Here is a 15,595-nt window from a genome sequence, read left to right on the forward strand (position 1 = left end):
CTGAATAACTTACATCTTACCTAGAAAAAAAAACCTGTGTTCCTCTACAGTATGAGGTTTAAATCCCAGCAGGCATCTCAGTCCTTTACCTGCTGAAGTAGGTAGTATCTACACATATACTGACAGCAGAGGGACCTTCAGCTCAGACCTGAAATACTGGATGTCCTCCAGCCTCTTCTTTCCCTGTATAACATGGCCCAGTGCACTACTTGCTACTACTCCTGGAGCTCTTTGAGAAGAAAACTTTAAATATTTTATTCCTATTTAGGATAAATCACATGGACTGTCCTCTGTTAAAATCTACACTGCAGACTGCACAGAACAGAACCCACTTTTATCTCACCTTTCCCCCCCACCCAGGCTTAAAAGTTAGTGCCCTGGCCCTGAGCTGCAGGATAAACGCAAACATGCAACAGTTTGTTATGAAATGGTCACACTTGACCTTGCAGTCAGTCTTACTCTAATTTAGACCCCAAGACAACACTTACTCTGTTCTCTTAAATCAACTGCTCAGTGAGAAATGGCAAGCTGCACAGTCTAAAAAATTCAAACAACAATTTGTTCATAGGCTTACTGAATAGTTCTGGCTGGTAACTAGTTTTTTCAGAACAGCAGTGTTACACGGGGAAACGATGAGGGCAGAACAAAGCCTGCACCAGCAGCATACCCAGGTCCCGGCTGCTGCTTCTTCTTCAGAACAGGAATGCCTACTGTTTAGGGGGATGTTTTTACAAATGATTGCCACCTGGGTGTATAGTTCTTGTTGGTTGTTTATCAGGGAGTGTAGTGATAGGTGGAAGGGTGATAGTTTTATAACTGAAAGAGGGGAGATTTAGATGAGATATCAGGGAGAAAGTCTTTGCTGTGAGGGTGGTGAGCCCCTGGCCCAGGTTGCCCAGAGAAGTTGTGGCTGCCCCATCCCTGGAGGTGTCCAAGGCCAGGCTGGATGGGACTTGGAGCAACCTGGTTTAGTGGGAGGTGTCCCTGCCCAGGGCAGGGGGGTGGAACTAGATGGTCTTTAAGGTCCCTTCCAACTCTAACCATTCTGTGATTCTATAGTAAGAGAGAAGAGTGGAACCCTGACTACTGCAATCAGCTGGTGCACATCATCCTCACCCAACCACACAGGCTGGCAGAGTTGGAGGAAGAGACGCTTGGATGTAAAAGGGGAAGAGGGAAAAATTTTTGTATCATGTTACCCTGACATCTGTGGCTTTGGGTCCCGCTAATGCCTGTGCATGGTCACGTGCCCCCAGAGCAGCCCTTCGCCCACCCTTACCCCACCGGTGCTTCCAGCCCTGACCTTGGATCCCACGGTTGGGATTCAGCCCCACACTGGAAGCCCCCAGGCATGACACACGGCACCACTGGTGGACAGGGCAATCGGGTCCACAGGTCCCCTACTCTGCTCTGACCCAGGCACAGCGGCCTTTGGCAGCCCCTCAGCTTGTCCTCCCACCTGCAGAGCAGGGTTAGAAATTCCCCAAGTGAGCACACTGTGCAGACCAACATATTTGGAAACGAAAAAGCTCTAAGCCAATATTCATTACTCATGGGGTACTCTGTCAGAGGAATGAAAGAAAGTACCTCTTCCCCTGGACCTTGCCATCCACCCTTTTCTCTGACCTTGTAATAATCTAACACTGGGTTTCCCAATCTGCCAGTCTTTAACCAAGCAAAACACTCAGTAATTTCAAAGGAAGTTCTGACCACAAGGGAGTCCAAGATTTGGCTCAGGAGCTAGCCTGTTTTGTTTTGTGTTTGTTTTTTTTTTATTTTTTTATTTTTTTTATTTATTTTTCTTTCATGAGCTACAGAAATAAATTAGATGGACACAAGTGAGATGGAGTGCCCGGCCAGAGCCAGGCCACTGCTGCGGACAGAAGGGTCCAAGCTGGTCCCCAGTCCTGCCCGTCGTCCCTCCCACCACCCCCCAGGGAAGCTCCTGCAAGGTGGGGAGCAGAGACAGCAGCAGGGAAGGCAGAGCCTCACACACTAGGCACACCAGGAAGCCCATTTGCAAGTCTGCACTTGGAGCATCTTCAAAGTATTTTCTTTGTGAATAAATGCAGATCAGCCTCTGGGGATCACCTCTTTCTGGGCTGGTTCTTCACCAGCCTGAATTCCTCCCAGGTGTGGAAGAGGGGCTGAGAAAGCCTTTTTCCAAAAGAGTAACATCAGTTTGCTCTTACACAGCACACAAGGCTCCTTCAGCCTAACCCACGCTACCTCTTCTCTCTTCCCCTTTTCCTAATAGGTCAAGGAGGTTTCGGGTTTTGGGGTTGGTTTTTTTTTTTTTTTTTTTTTTTTTTTACAAGAGCATGGTCTGCCACTCCCACCCCACAGCACAAGGGCTCTCTGAAGCTCTCGGGCAATGTGGGGTTTGGCAAACGAATTGCCACACCTCCACTCTGCCAGAAGCGACAGCAAGGGGCAAACTTCGCCTTGCGCCTGCTCTGTGCTGCGTTCAAAGCTCCCAGCCCAAGCCTGCCATGGATTTGATTTTTTTCCCCCCCTCTCTGAATCAGGCAGTGACCTGCTTTGCAGGTGTTGCCGGTGCCGCTGCCAGAAAGCCCTGCACCGCTCTCCAGGACCGGGCAACACCTCCTGGCACAGCCACTCTCTCACCAGCCTTACACAGCTCCATCACAACTAACATACAGAAACAAGACTGGGAGAGTCTCCTTCCAGGCCAAACAAAATGGTAAGCTTTTTTCTAATTGTTTATAAAACAGGATCTGAGACAACACCTGATGGCTGCCAAAATTTCAGGAAAAAACATTAAGTATCAATAAGCAGGACGTATTATTTTGCTGCAAAAAAGGTAACCAAAAGAAAAAAGCAGCAACAGTACCCAAAGCCCCCAGCACCTCATTCTCAGCACACACAGCATCAGGGTGCTCTCTTCATAGAGGTTAGACTCAATGATCTTACAGGTCTTTTCCAACCTAAATGATTCTATAACCACCAGCAGATCAGAGGCAATGGGTGTCACATGCACCACCCATGTCCGTACCTGTTCCTCTGCCCTCTACATCTTCTCCAGGTTTAGGTCTTGATACCTTTAAGTGACTTCTGCACAGAAGATGACAAGGGAAGGAAAAGCAGAGGATGCAGAACTCCACTTCTGGACACAAACTCTACCCCCCACCCTGCCAAAATCACACCCACAGAAAGTCAGGTTAGTCTCTGGATCTGGTCTCTTCACACCATCACTTCAGTGCTCCAAGACAGTGGGATCCCAGCTTCTGCAGCAAGGAGCTTTCCTAGGATTCACATGCATCTTCCATAAACCCATCTCCTGCAAGCGAGTGGAGCAACTTGGGAACTCAGTGCTGATAGCTTTGTACAAGCTGAGAGAGGTCAGCAGGACTTAACAGAGCATTATAGCTCTTTCACACCACTAACTCCACCTGCTCCTTGTTATTTATATCATAATTTGCAGGAAATTGTTGTCTATCTGTCGAGGTACCAAGTTCCCAGGCAAAGAGCACATCACTTTTATAGCCAAAGCACAAAGCAGCCATATACCCAACAGCTCCACGGTGGGTAAGTCCTGGGAGGTACAGAGGTGGCTGGGCAGGCCAGGCAGAGAAACACAGCAAGGCTAAAACACAGACGTGAATTTACTTATTTACTGGTGTAATAAAAACAACTAGAGATGACTCCAAGCTGTCAAAAACAAGTCAAACATGCTCCCGTGACCTGAACAGGACTGTCATGAAGGAGGGAGGTCTGGATTTATCAGATAAGTGCTCCATTTTCTAAATAAAAATTTAATTAGTTAATACCTCTTATGGATTTTATTTTGAGATATCTTGAGGTGTTTTTTCCGAGTTAAGTCACTAAGGTCTGCCCCTGAGCCACAGGCGTTTTCCACCACAGCAAGCGCTCGGCCCTGCTCTCGCCGGGAACAGGTACAACAAGCCAACACACTTTCTAAGAAGACCAGCTACTGACCTACACTTCAAAAAATTACATGCTTATTTCTCAATCCAGCTCAAATTCTGGACTCTAACACACTTGATTGTTGTGCAGCTCTGTTTTCTATTGAGTGTTTAGATCTGGGAAGCATGGCTTTGATTAAAAATGGGCAGCCCACCAATTGCAGAGAATTTTCACATAACTGCTTGGCAAAAAAAAGAGCTGCGGCAGTTATTAGCCATTCATCAAAACTTCTGCCCTGTCCCCTCAGGAATTACCTGTTTCCCTCATCTACACCTGAGATTTGGAATGCTCAAGGTTATCATCACGGCAACTGCCACAACACAGAGAGAAACATCAAGAGATCCAACATTTTACCAATTACAGCTCTTTCCTCTGTCTGGCATAAACAGTTGTTTTTGTCTCAGCTGATGTTGGGCTCCAATATCTTTTGCTTCTTCTATCTTTTTTTTTTTTGTTTTTTAAACAAAACCAAAAATCAACATTCTCTTTGAACTAACTTAGTTTTGGAGAGGTGGAAAGAAGAGTGGCAGGTGAGACAGCCAACAGAGACCACGGGTCTAATCCTGCTGCGTTTCATGTCGGTGACAAGAACACGCATGGCAGCAGAGAGCAGCACATGGCCAGGTTAGCACGCTTTTTTGAGTGGAGGAAACCACAGATAAGTGACAAAGTCTATTCACTATCCCCTTGCTCAGAACCATTGCCCCACTGATTATTTTCCAATCACAACATCTGGCCCAAACAAATGGATTTAGTAGGAATTTCACACTAGGAGCAAAGACAGAGCACAAAACCAAGATCCTACTCTAATGCTACTGAAGGCAACATCCTATCTGCGAGGCCAGGAAAACAGAATCGAGACGCAGCAGCAGAGACCTGGGCTGTGTCAATTCAGTCAGGTCAGTACTTGATTTATTACAGTAAAAAACAATCATACTTCTCCCCACCTTGTTAGAAATCCCGTTCTAACAAAGGTTTCCAATCAACACGCATGCTGCATTTTTGCACATGCAAAGCCCATGCACAAAAGTGAACCTCAAATTACTTGCATTTAAATTTGGGACATCCGCAAACACTTGCCTGGCCCTGTGCTGCAAATCCAACAATGCACCTCACAGACCCAACCAGGGATCCACGCTCAGGACCGGCCTTGCCCGATGCCCCCCAAACCCCACCAGCTGGGACTGCCAGCAGAGGGGACATCCAAGGAGGTGGATAAAGTGCAGCAGAGCCACCCAGCTTCCAGCCCAGCAGCTTTACTCATTGGATCCCAGCTCCCTGCACTACACATGCTTGGGGACGAGCTTGGACACAGGAGAAAGGCTCATGCAGTGACCGCCAGAACAACAGGATATTTCCCATGCCACGGGGTCTCCATGAACCACAGGAAATACGATCCAAGTGGGCGGGAGCATCTAAATATGCACAACTGTCAAAATGCATTTAGGACTGGCTTTTCGTTTCTCTATTTTAACTTTGAAATTTTCTAATTTTTTCAAGTGGCCACATTAAAGGGGGAAAAACATCTTGTTTTCACTTTCCAGAAGTTCTGCGGTGTTGCAAAGTAAAACAGTTCACCAATTAAATAAATGTTTGGATGGCCAGAAAAACATCTGAGAGTCCCCAGCAGTTCTTCCACAATAGCTATCTACTTTTCACAAAAGCTATAATCATGTTCTGAACTGAAGTGAGCCTTGTTCAGCCGAATTCTTAAAAGAGCAATAGTATATAGCCAGACACAACCTTTTGTAACCTACTAAATGCCTCTTCGTTGCCCATTTGATATACTCCCTGGCTACTTCATGACAATATGTGATATTAGTATTCCTTATGCTTGCACACTGCCTTCTCTGCATTTCTCCCAATATTCACAAACACACACATTGACCCTCACAGCCATCTAGATGTATTTCAGTGCCCCTGCCTGGAATTAAAGGCTTTAGAATTAACCATTTCCCCCAAATCTAGCCTTAAGTACTTGTGGTGTTACTCCAACCTGCCCACATGCCTCTTCAAAGTCATTTGACTTCTCATCCCTGACACTTGGAGGAACTCAGTTCTCTGTTAGGTACCTCAGCTCCCAAAAAACTCATCATGGGGGAAACTCTAAACACACCTGCAGCACCCATCAGCAGATCCCATGGGCAGCACCAACCAAACCAGCCCAATATAGCCCCGTTCCCAAGTCAGGTAGTAGCTGCCACCGTTGTCCCCAGCAGCAGGTGGGCCAGGGCTGGCAGCCACGCTGGGTGAGACGACGGCCGAGGCGCATGTGCACCACCACAGCCCCAGCAACACAGGAACACTGAGGTTTAAACCCAACAGCCTACAGGTTTCTGTGAAAAACCTGCTAAGAGGAACTTTTCCAGTGTCTCAAATTTGGAAATAGGTGTCACTAGCAATAAATCCTGACTCCCTGCTGAGTCCCCCTGTGTAAGCTCTCACATGTTTTATATGCACAGTAGTCCTCAGCTGAGCATTAAAGGAGTGTTTGTGCTCTGGGGTGCTGGGGTTTTTTCCTTAATGAGTCATAAGCCTTTTCTTAAAAGTTTGCTGGAACACATAAATGTGACATTAGAGATTTAGTAAAACTGCTCCAAAAAAACAAGGAATGAAGTTTCAGGCAGTGTGAAATACTCCAGCTGGAAGAGATATACGACTTGCTTGGCTGTTTTCTCGTGCTCCTCTGTCTCACGGCACAGTAACAAACAAGGCTATAGTGATAGGGAGTTGAAACAACACAGTGAGGTTAACAGAAAGAGGTAACACACACGACACAACAGAAACATCTGCTCCAATGTAGAAAAAAGGGACAAAATCCACTTCCAGACACAGCATCCACATAGGCACAGAGAAAAAAAAAATTGCACAAAATCCAGCCAAACTCTGACATTTATTGGTCGACCATTAGCACATCTGCTAATTTTGCTAAGAGCTGAAGACTGGTCCTGCCCCCCAACAAGCCAAGAGGAATCCTGCTGCCAGGCTCAGGAGCCGTCACGCCCCTGGAACATCTCCAAGTGATGCCACATCACAGCCCCAGGTACCTCCGTCCTGTCAGGACTTGAACCTCTCAGGCAGCTGAACACAGCCCTCCACAATGAGCCTTTCTAAGCTCATAATAAAACTTACAGACACCATGCACATTCCTGCAGTTCTTCCTTTTGCTGCTTCAGTTTGGCTTTATATCATACATTCCCAGCTCTGTCAGAGAGGGGATGGGCCTAAAAACCAAACACCACATTATACTCTAAGAGACACCTAGATTCTCCAGCCACAGAATAGGAAATTAATTTGGACACAACTAATGCCGAGAGCAGAACCACTCCACTTGGTCAGGCTGTGAGACAGAGCACTGACTCTTGAGTCCCCAGAGGAGTGGCTGCACCTCCTCTCCCACCAGCGTGGGGGATCCGGGGAGCAGAGTCCGGATGGATCCCGACACCTCCGCCCCAACAAGGAGAGCTGCCCCAGCACACAGCTGGCAGGATCACATCTTCTGCCAGTTCCTGAGCTGGGTCTGGGACAGAGGAGGGGCCTCTCCAACACCATGAGGCTCCAGGCACTGGAGCAAATTTTTTTTGGTTTTCCTAAAACTGTTTGGTTTATCACTGCTGTTTTATTTTTCTTCCATTGATGAACAACCCTTTTAAACATATCACAATTACTTTGCCAGACTTTTTTTTTCCCTTTTTAATAATCGTTTTAGTATTGGGCAAATTTTCTTGCTTTGAGAAGGCTTTCTAAATATCCAATATCCATGCGGCTGCAACAGAGAGATTTATATCCTAATTTACTAACCATGAATATTAAGGACTTCAGCCTAGGCCAGAATCTTTGCTGCTCCACCATGTTATCAGCAGAAGCACACAAATTTGTATCATTTACGCATTTTAAATCTAAAAATGATACAACTTCAGGGAAATTTCCCACTAAGAAGCATCAACTTCAATCACGTCGTAACTACAGCTACTTTGACAGCGACCTGTTCCTTCATAACAGGGTCACGTTTCCACTCCGGAAAAACTCAGCAGCCACAGAATCCATTAACCGATTTATTCCCAATTCACACCCCACTGTGTACAGATTTCCAGTGCGTGATTTAACATCAAACTTGGACATTTGTACGCAGAAATCTCTGTGGAGGACCAGGCACAGAGGCTAGGTAAACAGCTGCCAGTGCAAGTTAAACTCCGATAGAGAACAATTTTTCACTTTGAGTCTTGCTTAGGATGTCTCCCCGACCCCCAGGAGAGCATACCTGACTGGGGTGTCTGGGGGGCACAGGGGGAAGGGTGTGTTCAAAAGCCTGATGTTACTTCTGGGAATTTGAGAGCCTCTTACTTGGGGAACGCAATACAGTTGAAGCAGGAGTTAGTTACTGTACCATGGCAACGCATACACCTATGCCAACTCTGTATTATACATCCAAACCTCCGCATGGGAAGCCTCACCTGTGGGAGCCCAAATAAAACACGCGGCGATTCTTTGGAAGCCACCATCCCCTCTGCGCGCAGTGCTTTTATAACAATGCAGAGGACACTCAAGAGTAAAAGCACAAACAACAAAAACAAGCAAAAAACATTTGCCATCAAGTAATATGCCTTATTCACAGTCAAGTTTCCTGCAACTGAAGGTAAGAAAGCAGTAGTCCCCATTCACAACACACGCTTCTGCCCAAGTTATAGCCACCTAAATTTCCATGTAACGTCAATTGCACCCGTTACATGCATCACTCCTGTTATTATGTATTGTGTATGACGTGGTTCAGCACTTCCCAACTTCAAGGCGACTCACAAGTGTGTGCATGGCTAGCAGGGACTGCAAGAAGCTATCTAGGACCTCTCCCACATCCTTTACAGGGCATTTCATACCACAGGCAAAAGAGAGACTTCTTTTTTCCGGCTCTGTTGACTTGTGTTGTCACGCTTATTTTTTGCATTCTCTTTGTAGTCTTGAATTCCTCCTACATTCTCTCCCCCCACCTTCCTACTTCTTTCTCCCTTTGGAGGACCCTTCAGCTCCAGGCTCTCCCTACTGCTATTTACCATTATTTTTTCCACTCGTTCAGCCCATCCCTCACTTTCTGACCCTTCTCCTAGGCACACGCAGCAGCACTGTTCCCCCACTGCTGCCTCGGGGTAGGAGCAGTGACAGGAGGGCAGGCTCCGGTAGCCACAAGCCACCGCAACGCTGCTAATTCACACGTACCCCAGCATCTCCCACCACAGCTCCGTTTGTGCCTCCCCCAGTCAACACACACCTTGTCTGACCCCATTTTTGAGGGCTTTCTTAGATTTCAGCTAAAAGAGACCAACCCCTCTCAGATCAGTTTCAGCAACATAGTTTCCAGCTATAATTGGGAAATCAGCAAAACCAAATGTGACCTGTTCAAACACTTCAGGAGACCACACCATCTACGTTTATTTCTATTTAGAGGTTTACCTATTAAAGGCTCAAATCTGGTCAAAAAGAAATTATTTTTCACAGCTGAAAGACCTCAGCTGCTTATCAAAGCTGAATGGATTTCTAGGCAAAGATAAATATAAAGTAATTTCCAGACAATCTTTGCTTATTTCCAAAACCAGCATGACATATCAACCGTTACCTCTATTTTGATGGAAATAAGAAAGATCTAACATTTCACAGCCCTTCAGGAAATCGTAAGACAGAAAAGAACACTTTAGCGAATACCTCAAATATTGTGGTCACCAACTACAAGCTCACCTAAATTTCACTCAGATTTTCAAATTTCATCTTTAAGCAATGCAGCTTCTAGAGACTTATCACTGTTATCTGTCTTAATTTTGTTCTTACTTGTATATACACCCTTCCGCCACAGCAATGGAAAAGAAATGTCACATCACACACAAAAGAAACATGAACATACAATGCTGAACTCACAAGCACAGAGCAAGGCCCAAAAGCGAATGCTGCAACGCCAGCAGGATTTCCCAACGCAAAGAAACAGATTTGCATGGATGACTGTGTACATAAAACGCAGAAAGGGCCTGGATGGGTCTTGGGATCTATTTCTTCCCTTCACCTCCCCACCAGGGAAAAGGCTTTTCAGCAGGATGTTAGCAGCAGCGTTTCTTGGTGGTGCTCCAAAAAACGTGTGCTGGTACTACTGGGTGGCTTTCTGGAAAGATCTTTCTGGAGCTCTCAAAAGTCAAGCCTACTTTCTAGGGCAAGAATGGGCTTTTGCTAGACAGACGACTACAGTTATTAACAGAATACAGACTTTGTGTCTCATTCTGAGACATCAACCAACTGCTGCTTCGCTTGGTAAGCCTCCTACAGGGTATGGAGAAAGGGGCTGTTTCCCTCAGGGTGGAGAAGGGACAGCCAAAGGTGCCCGTGGAAGACAAGAAAGATGACAGCTCTGTGATGGGACTGCTTGTTTCTCACCAAGGAGTACCACATGTGGTGTATTCTGCATATCATCCGTGAGAGACACAGAGGCGAGGTGGCAGCTAGGGGCAGGGAGGAGATGCCATGTGCAGGGATGGGGAAAAGCACCTTGACAAAGGGCACCGCACAGGATGTCAAAGGAGGCCAGCGAGATCGCAAACGTGCTTATCTATCTCCAGACTTTACACAGGGAGGAATCACCCCCACCTCCTCAGTCTCCTGGTGCCTTTTCTATCGACTCTTTCGTTCAGGACAGTGAGACAACTAAGGCACTCCTTGTGCTGGATCCTACCGCCCTGACCAGGATGAACAGACAGCCCTCGTCAGGTGATGGCTGCAGCACAACAGGGGCCGCTGGAGCACAGAACTGCTGCCTGCGCCCTCCGTCAACTCCCATTCCTGACAATGCACCAGCAGAGCCACAGGACATACAGAGATCCTGCTCAAAAACAACAGCCAGATCAGCACAACTGTCCAACACCATGACGTTCCCCTGCCCAGCAGATGACAAGCCACAGGTTTACAGTCAGTCCCACAAGGACTGCTATGGCTTGGATGGGCATGCCAAAATCCAATTTTTGCCTTAAACTGTCTTTTTCAACACCTAGACATCAGACTGAAGAACTCTGCAAAGCAAATAGAATTTAAGACTGCGCCTGAGCTGATGACTTTCCAACACCCACAAACATCCTGTTGACACCTCAGGATGCACATTCAATTTAAAACATCCCTGGAAACACAACTTTGACAATTCACCTCATCACATGAATGCTCAGCTGAGAACAGTTATGGAAGTGAGTGAAAGTTCTTTTTTTATTACCTCTCTTCTCAGCATCTACCACTAAACTGAGCACTGTCAGTACCTCGACAGGGGGTCTCAGAGGGTTGAGGGTGAAACAGCTCCAAGGGACCAAAGCTTTACCCAATCCAGTTGCAGGCAGCTGCCAAAGGAACGGTCCCCAGCCTCCTCCCGGAGCCCTCTGCCTGCACCCTCTCCCTTGGGTCAGCTCCAGCCACCCCACTGACAGGGATGAACTGGAGCTGCTCGCCAATCCAGCCCAAAACAACCCTCCCTCTCCCCCCTCCTTCTCTGCAGGCTTCATTTTCTGTAAGATCAGTGAGAGCATGTGGCCGCAATGTGCCAGTGGGAGCACTTGGAAGTGGCCGGGTGTGACTTCCCAGCTGTGCAGCTGGGGCAGGGCAAACGCTCAGCACTCCTTCTGCAGCACTGTCATCTCCAGTCAGATTAAACCAACTGCGGAAGGGCGTTTTCCTTCTCTCCACAGATGCACTGAAGCCTGCCAGAAGAAAGGATGGAGGAGGTGAGGCAGTAAAGCAAAGCTCCCAGCACCCAATGGTCCCACCTCGACCTGCCAGAGGCTGGCAGGCTGCTTGGCTGTGCCGCAGCCTCTCCGATGCTCAGAATTCCCTTCCATGGGCGACGGGAACCAGAAATGTGGAATCAAGCCCATCAGACTTATCAAAACCTCACCAACTCCCAGAAATCAACTTTCTCTTTTAAAGCACCCCAGTTTTCTGCGTTTCACCTGCCTCCAGGGTGCAGGTCACAGCAATGCTTCTTTGTGCTGCTACAACAAATACCTGCAGAGCAGCTGGTGGTATGCTCTCCAGGCAGAAAGGCGCAGTCTTACTGCTGATCCTACACAGGACAGATCCGCCGAGGGTTAGGGCATGCTGCAACACGTCACTACAGAATATACCTGCAAGTAGTGACACTCGCAACAGGCAAATTCATATAAGAAAAAACCCCACTCAACACAGGCTCACCAGGGAGTCCCTGATCACACACCCAGCTTTCTTCACCACCAGAAAGCCCTCTCAGAGGCTCAGGACAGCTATAACTTGTTTCTTACTCTAGATAAATCTTATTTCTCAGTCTCTCACAGTATACCACAGAAATTTTGAAGGCCACCCTTCTTGCAGTCAGTGTTAACAAGCCCACCCATCCAGCTTCTGCACACACTCAGAAGGGAACCATTATTGTCCTCAGGTGGAGTCACTCAGATGACGAGGAGTACCACACCAGGTGCCAGACCCCACAAAAGATGTGGTGGATGACATCAGCTTTCTTATCAGCCCTACATGGGACCGAGGCAGGCAGTAAACATTGCATTCAGCTTCCTTTGTCTGGGCACAAGAGCCCAAAGAAACTATGCCACTGCAGTTCACTGGAAGGTTTTGCTGGTAGGAGCGGGCACTGCTCGCTCAGCTACCTCTGCTGACCAGCCCAGGTCTCCTTCACTAACAAGCATCTCACAGACACTTACAAGGAGCCCTACAACTCCTCCCCTCCATGCAGAGCATGCTAATGCTGTGCCAAAAGCTGTTGGAATCCTCGTGTTTAAATCAGCGACCAAGTTAATGCACGTCTCCATCCTCAGCAAAGCTGGTGTTGGTCAGAAATCACACACCACCACAGAGCCTCTCCCCACACCCAGCAGCGCAGAAAGGCACAGAGATAACTGTCCCCCCTCAAAGGCCATGGATGGGGCTGGCTCATCCACAGCCCCTCATCTTCCTCCCTCTTCTGCCAGGAGCTCCTGCGCCAGAGCCCTCACCCCTTGTCCGAGCCCAGGACAAACTGCTCCCCAGGGTGGCCAAGGTCCGGCAGTCACCCACCCCACCTGCAGTCCCCAGCGCAGGAGAAACAGGGCAGTACTTGCACGCTCCAGGATCATCTTTCAAAGGCATTTTAGCCTTTTCCACACAGGACAAAGTAAGAAAAGCAGGGGAGCTTGATCTTAACTCATGTGACAAAAACCCATGTTCGCTCATTTCAAAAAGTTACTTTTGTTCTATAAAGAAGCCACAAAAATTCAGGAGATTATCACAGGCTGATTTAGCCTCAGCAGGGACAGAAGGGTCTCTTCTCTCCCAAACTCCCTCTCGTCCCAGGGAGGACACTGGCCCCAGCAGCCTTGTGTGCTGAGTGGACCCTGCGAGGCCTGGCAGGGCAGAAGCAACACTGGGCTCCCACAGGCACTCCGAACAAGCACAAAGATTTTATTGAGCAAGGCACTAAAAATCGCTTGTCCTCTACAAAAGTTATCACAGATGGCCCGAGAGCACAATTGCAAATGCCAACACCTCGGGCATGCCGGAGGTTATCAGTGAAGCTTCATCAACCCGAGAGGAAGGGAGGCAAACGAGAGTCCCTGCAAGCCCCAGCTGCACGAATAGCTTCTATGACACCTCAGCGAAGTCTCCCACCCGCGTGTGGAAGGGAAAGCACCACGCATCCTAGCAAACCGCCTGAGGAACAGACAGAAGAGGGATCAAACACCAAGAAGGAGCTGTGCGGCGAGCACTCCTGACACCGGTTAGGGAGACAGCACTTGTGGCGATGGGGGACTTTGGCAGGTACCTGGTCCAGGGCAGCCCTGGGCACGGCACGCTCACCTGCTCCACAGCCAAACCCCACACACTGCCGGCCACTCGCCCCCTGCCCGCCCCGGCACCCCACTCACCGAAGTACTCCTTCTTCATGTGCATCTCCAGTTCCTTCTCCAGCTCCAGCGTCAGCGCCTCCAGCCGCCTCTCCGCCTGGCTGGGGCCGCTCTCCCGGCACGGCGTCACCTGGTAGGGGAGCTTGAATTTGGGGGCCGAAGCGGAGCTTTTGGTGGGGCTGTAGGCGTAGGGGGGGGCCGCCTCGGGGGGGGCGGCAGCGGCGGTGGTGGCCGGGTGCTGCTGGTCGTGTCGCGGCGGGGACTGGGCATGGATCTTGTGGTAGACGTCCTCGGGCAGGGCGCCGTCCTCCTGCAGGCCGGGCCCCAGGAGGGAGGAGCGGGGCGAGGGCAGCTGCAGCTCGGGGTAGGCGCTCATGGAGCCGCGGGAGCTGCGGGAGCTCTGGCTAGAGATGCTGGAGCGGGGGCTGACCACGGCCGCCGCCGCCGGGCCGCAAAGGCTGGAGCGGGGGCTGGCCAGAGCCATCCCGCCGCCAGCCGCCCCCTCGGGCTCGGCGCCGCCCGGCGGGCCGTACCTGGAGTCCGAGTAGCTGGAGCGGGGGCTGGTGGTGCAGGAGTACTGGCTAGCGGTGCTGGAGCGGGGGCTGGCGTGGCGCTGGTCGTAGCCCATGCTGATGCCGCTGGTGCGGTTGCTGCTGGGCTTGCTGCCGCCGCCGTCGTAGCCGGTGAGGCTGGCGCGGGGACTGGAGTGCTTGCTGGTGTCGCTGGCCGTGCTGGCGTAGCTGGAGCGGGGGCTCAGGGCCGTCCCGTCGTACTGCACCAGGCTGGCGCGGGGGCTGCCGTACTTCTCCTGCCCGGGCACCACCAGGCTGGAGCGGGGGCTGGAAAACTTCTCGTAGGGCAGCGCGGGTGCTCCCCCCAGGCTGGAGCGGGGGCTGGAGAACTTGCCGTGCTCGGCGGCGGCGGCGGGGCCCGGCGAGGCGGCGGCCAGGCTGGCCCGGGGACTGGCGGCGGCGGGGCCGTACTTGCTGTCCGCTCCGCCGGGCGCCCGCCCGCCGCCCTTGGCCACGTAGCCGCCCTCGTAGGGGCTGCCCGCGGCGTAGCGGTAGCCCTCGGCCGAGTAGCGCTTGCCCTTGTCGGCGAAGCCGCTGTAGCACGGCAGAGCCACCTCGGAACGGGTGCACAGCCCCTCCTCGCAGCAGGGCGGCTCGGCGGCGGCGCCGCGGAGCGGGGCGGCCGGCGGGTAGGCTTTGCCGCAGGGGGCGGCGGCGGGGAAGGCTTCGGCGGGCGGCGGGGCGGCGGTGCCGTTCATCTTCCGGCCCCGCTGCTCCGCCGACATGTGGGCGGCGATGACCCGCTTAGTCTCCTCCAGATCGGGGTGCAGCGGCAGGTCCCGGCGGCCGCCCCGTCCGTACAGAGCCTCTGGGCAGGGCTCGTAGAGGGACAGATCCTCCATGAACTTGGTGGCCTTCAGTGCCATGTCCTCCTCGTACTTCTCCATGCTCGGCCGGACCACGGCGGCGGGGGAAGGTGGAGGGGGGGGGGGGAGGGTGAGGGTGGAGGACGGCGAACTCTCTGCGAAAGCGCAGTCGGGAGCAGAGAAAGAAAAAAAAAAGCCCAAAAAATTTAAAAAACACCCCAAGAGAAAGCCCCTTCCCGCGGTCCTGGCAGGGCAGCGGCGGGACGCAGCTCCCTCTCCGGCGGCCGGGCCAGGCGAGCGGCGGTCACCTCGGCGGCATCCCCGCGGCGCAGCGCTGGGCTCGGTGCAGCCGGGGCTGCCCGGCGGAGTGCGGCGAGCGGCGGCGAGG

The 15,595-nt window shown here is 50.9% G+C and overlaps 1 protein-coding gene across 4 annotated transcripts in view; it reads right to left on the reverse strand.

The window, feature by feature from the left end:
• The window catches only part of WTIP (WT1 interacting protein), an 84,284-nt gene extending 68,973 nt beyond the window's left edge, over nucleotides 1-15,311 (reverse strand). For all 4 annotated transcript variants that reach the window (XR_008466019.1, XM_054199164.1, XM_054199162.1 and 1 more), the window contains exon 1: nucleotides 13,851-15,311. Coding sequence is in view for 3 of the 4 variants with exons in the window: in XM_054199164.1 (XP_054055139.1) it covers nucleotides 13,851-15,288 (1,438 nt within the window). In the remaining variant the exon portion in view is untranslated. The remainder of the gene's footprint in view (nucleotides 1-13,850) is intronic.
• Between the last annotated feature and the right edge of the window lie 284 nt (nucleotides 15,312-15,595).

Source organism: Rissa tridactyla, chromosome 4, assembly GCF_028500815.1.
Source record: "Rissa tridactyla isolate bRisTri1 chromosome 4, bRisTri1.patW.cur.20221130, whole genome shotgun sequence".
In the NCBI taxonomy this organism is placed as follows: Eukaryota; Metazoa; Chordata; class Aves; order Charadriiformes; family Laridae; genus Rissa; species Rissa tridactyla.